This window comes from Equus przewalskii, chromosome 6 (genome assembly GCF_037783145.1).
Source record: "Equus przewalskii isolate Varuska chromosome 6, EquPr2, whole genome shotgun sequence".
Classification (NCBI taxonomy): Eukaryota; Metazoa; Chordata; class Mammalia; order Perissodactyla; family Equidae; genus Equus; species Equus przewalskii.
Genome location: NC_091836.1, coordinates 51,577,752 through 51,581,118, shown reverse-complemented (window position 1 = coordinate 51,581,118; position 3,367 = coordinate 51,577,752). Strand labels below are relative to the sequence as shown.

At 40.2% G+C, this 3,367-nt stretch overlaps 1 protein-coding gene across 1 annotated transcript; it reads right to left on the bottom strand.

Moving 5' to 3' along the window:
- Positions 1 to 1,138: 1,138 nt before the first annotated feature.
- Positions 1,139 to 2,172, bottom strand: LOC103543972 (olfactory receptor 7E178-like). The gene has a single exon (XM_008510825.2). It carries the CDS (start codon positions 2,101 to 2,103, stop codon positions 1,216 to 1,218), a length of 888 nt encoding a protein of 295 aa, XP_008509047.2. The 5' UTR covers positions 2,104 to 2,172; the 3' UTR covers positions 1,139 to 1,215.
- Positions 2,173 to 3,367: the final 1,195 nt, after the last annotated feature.

The following is a 3,367-nucleotide window of genomic DNA, read 5'->3' as shown; positions in this document are numbered from 1 at the left end:
GGAAACTTTAGCAACACAGTTGAGCTTTTAGGGAATAATGACTCTTGCTGACCACTATTGAAAGTATGTGAAGTGAACACAAGATGGAAAATAGAGCAGTGATTTCAAGAGCCCCACCCCAGCACAGCAAAGCAAAGTATAGAATTGTGAATTTGGAGCAGAGGGACAACAGCTTCATCAGCAGAACATATGCCCAGCTATACAGTGTAGTGAGAGAAGATATCCCAAAAAACGTTATCAGGAATAGTGGGGAAAACACATTGCCTATTGCTACAGTAGGCTTTTTGTATCTTTCCTTTTGGAGCCCTGATCTTTTCAGGGTCTTTGGCATTTGCCCATGAGCAGTTAGGACCTAAGACATGCAGGTCATCTTTGAATGAAAGATCTGACCTAGATCAGCAGTTCTCATCATTGGCTGAACACTAGAACCACCTGACAGCTTTAAATAATCCTCACGCTCAGGCCACATTCCAATCCAATTAAATCCAAATCTCTGGTGGTGAGATCCAGTTATCAGTATTTTTAAGCTTACCAGGCAATTTCAATAAAAGCCAAGTTGAGAACCAGTGACACACATCCTCACACATAACCTGCATAAGCATATTTAATAAATGAGAATTTCTTTTTTGGTGAGGAAGATCAACCCTGAGCTAACATTCGTTGACAATCTTCCTCTTTTTGCATGAGGAAGATGTCCCTGAGCTAACATCTGTGCCAATATTCCTCCTTTTTTTGTATGTAGGATGCTGCCACAGCATGGCTTGATGAGCAGTGTATAGGTATGCACACAGGATTGAACCCATGATCCCTGGGCTGCTGAAGGGGAGCATGTGAACTCAACCACTATGCCACTGGGCTGGCCCTGATAAATAAGAAATGTGTATGGAAAACACACAAGAGCTGTGTGAAAGATGTAACTTTTAAATATACAAAAGCATTGTTCATCTTTCTTGGATGCCTGGGTCATCAATGATAAACTGTTTAAACAAGATTCAGTCATGCAGTAATTATGATATAAAAGGATCCCGTAACATGCCCTGAGTTCCACTAAAGACATACAAAAAGAAGCAATATTCACATATTACAAAAGGAGAGAAGTAAAAGTCATGAGAACTATAAAATGATGTGATTACAGAGGTAGGATTGCAAGTTCAGATGTTTACTTTTGCTGCATTTTCCAACCTACACTCCAAATGGATGGCACAGGTACTGATATTAGATTGTTTGGCTGAGGAGCCTCCGCATGGCTCTTTTGATGTCTCTGTTCCTCAGACTGTAGATGAAGGGGTTCAGCATGGGGGTGACCACAGTGTACACCACCGAGGCAACCACATCTTTCCTGGGAGAAAGTGAGACTGCAGAACTGAAGTACACCCCAAGGCCAGTTCCATAAAATAAGCAGACAATTGACAGGTGTGAGCCACAAGTGGAGAAGGCTTTATACTTCCCACCTGAGGAGGGGACTCTCAAAATGGAGGAAATAATTTTATAGTAAGAGAAAAGGATCCCTGATATAGGGAGAAAACCAGAGATGGCACCAATAAAATACATGACTGCATTATTGGTGGAGGTGTCAGAACAGGCAAGGTTGAGGAGTTGAGAAGGGTCACAGAAGAAATTGGAAATTTCCACATTTTTGAAGTAGGTAAGTTGTAGCACAAACAAATTGTGCATCTGGGAGACCAAAAAGCTTATGAAAAGTGACACCAAAACCAACAAGCCACAGAGGCATGGGTTCATGATGCGTGAGTAGTGTAGCGGTTCACAGATGGCTACAAACCGGTCATAGGCCATCACAGTCAGGAGTAAACTATCCAAACATCCAAAAATAGTAAAAAAAGACATCTGAGTCAGGCAACCCACATAGGAGATGACTCTACTGTGAGTTTGTATATCTAGAATCATCTTCGGGATTGTGGTGGTAGTGAAACCGATGTCAGCCAAAGACAGGTTGGAGAGGAAGAAGTACATGGGGGTGTGGAGGTGGGAGTCACAGCTGACTGCCAGGATGATGAGAAGGTTCCCCAACATGGTGACCAAGTACATGAACAGGAATAGCCCAAAGAGCAAAGGCTGCATTTCCAGATCATCTGAGAGTCCCATTAGAAGGAATTCTGAGACACTTGTCAGATTTTGAGGCTCTGTATAGCTTGGACACCTGTTGAAAAAGAAGGGAGGCTTGAAAAAAGTAACAAAGTAAATGGACACCCAGCTTTGTGTCCATATTTTAGATGTAAGCAATTCACTCACGAGGTTGTATACCCCAGTGTCTTCAGCAGTATTTCTCAGTGTCCCAAATCCAATTTTCTTAGAATTATTTCCTCAGTGGTTTCTATGTTATTCATCTCTTTCTATACACACTTACTTTAGACACACTCACCTGAAGAATGTTATAGGATCAAGGACATTTAGAGATAACAAATCCATGAACACCATAAAATACAGCCTACTTTTTTAAAAAAACACATTGAGGGGCTGACCCAATGGTGTAATGGTGAAGTTCACGTGCTGCACTTCAGCAGCCCTGGGTGCATGGGTTCAGATACTGGGCACAGACCTACACACTGCTCATCACACCATGCTGTGGATACATGCATACAAAATAGAGGAAGATTGGACAGATGTTAGCTCAGCGACAATCTTGCTCAGGCAAAAAGAGAAAGATTGGCAACAGATGTTAGCTCAGGGCCAATCTTCCTCAACAAAAGAAAGAAACATTGAATAAGAAATAGGCTTCTCCCTTTAGGAAAAGACAACTATTCTAATTAAAAGACACTTAGAAGCAGTCTTATTTCATTCAGATACAGTGCAAGAGATTCCCTTTATTTGGAATATTTTTTATTATTGTTGATAAGCTGTGTAATTACTAGAACTACAATATGTGGATTCTAAACTAAAGTCAAATGTTCATAACCAGAAAATATTTCTTTTAATGTGCCAGTTATTTTCCTGTGTTTCCATCGTTCTTTGTTTTCTGATTTATCTTTTCCCTGGAAAGACGTGCTCAAGCAAATATATGGGTTGTCTTTTAAATGTATTTTCAAGGAAACCCTAGTGCACTGTTGTTGGGATTGCAAATTGGTACATCCACTATGGAAAACAGTATGGAGGTTCCTCAAAAAATTCAAAATAGAACTGCCACATGATCCAGTAATTCCACTTCTGGGATTATATCCAAAGGAAAAGAAAACACTGTGTTGAAGAGATATCTGTGCCCTCACATACAAAGCAGCATTATTCATAATAGCCAAGGCATAGAATCAACCCAAGTGTTCATTGATAGATGTTTGGATAAAGAAAATGTGAGGTATATGTATATGTGCTATATATATATGTGTGTGTGTATATATATACATATATGTATATA

Bases quoted from the DNA above. Each gene is read 5' to 3' on its own strand.
- LOC103543972 (XM_008510825.2), bottom strand. From the start codon at position 2,103: ATGGGACTCTCAGATGATCTGGAAATGCAGCCTTTGCTCTTTGGGCTA.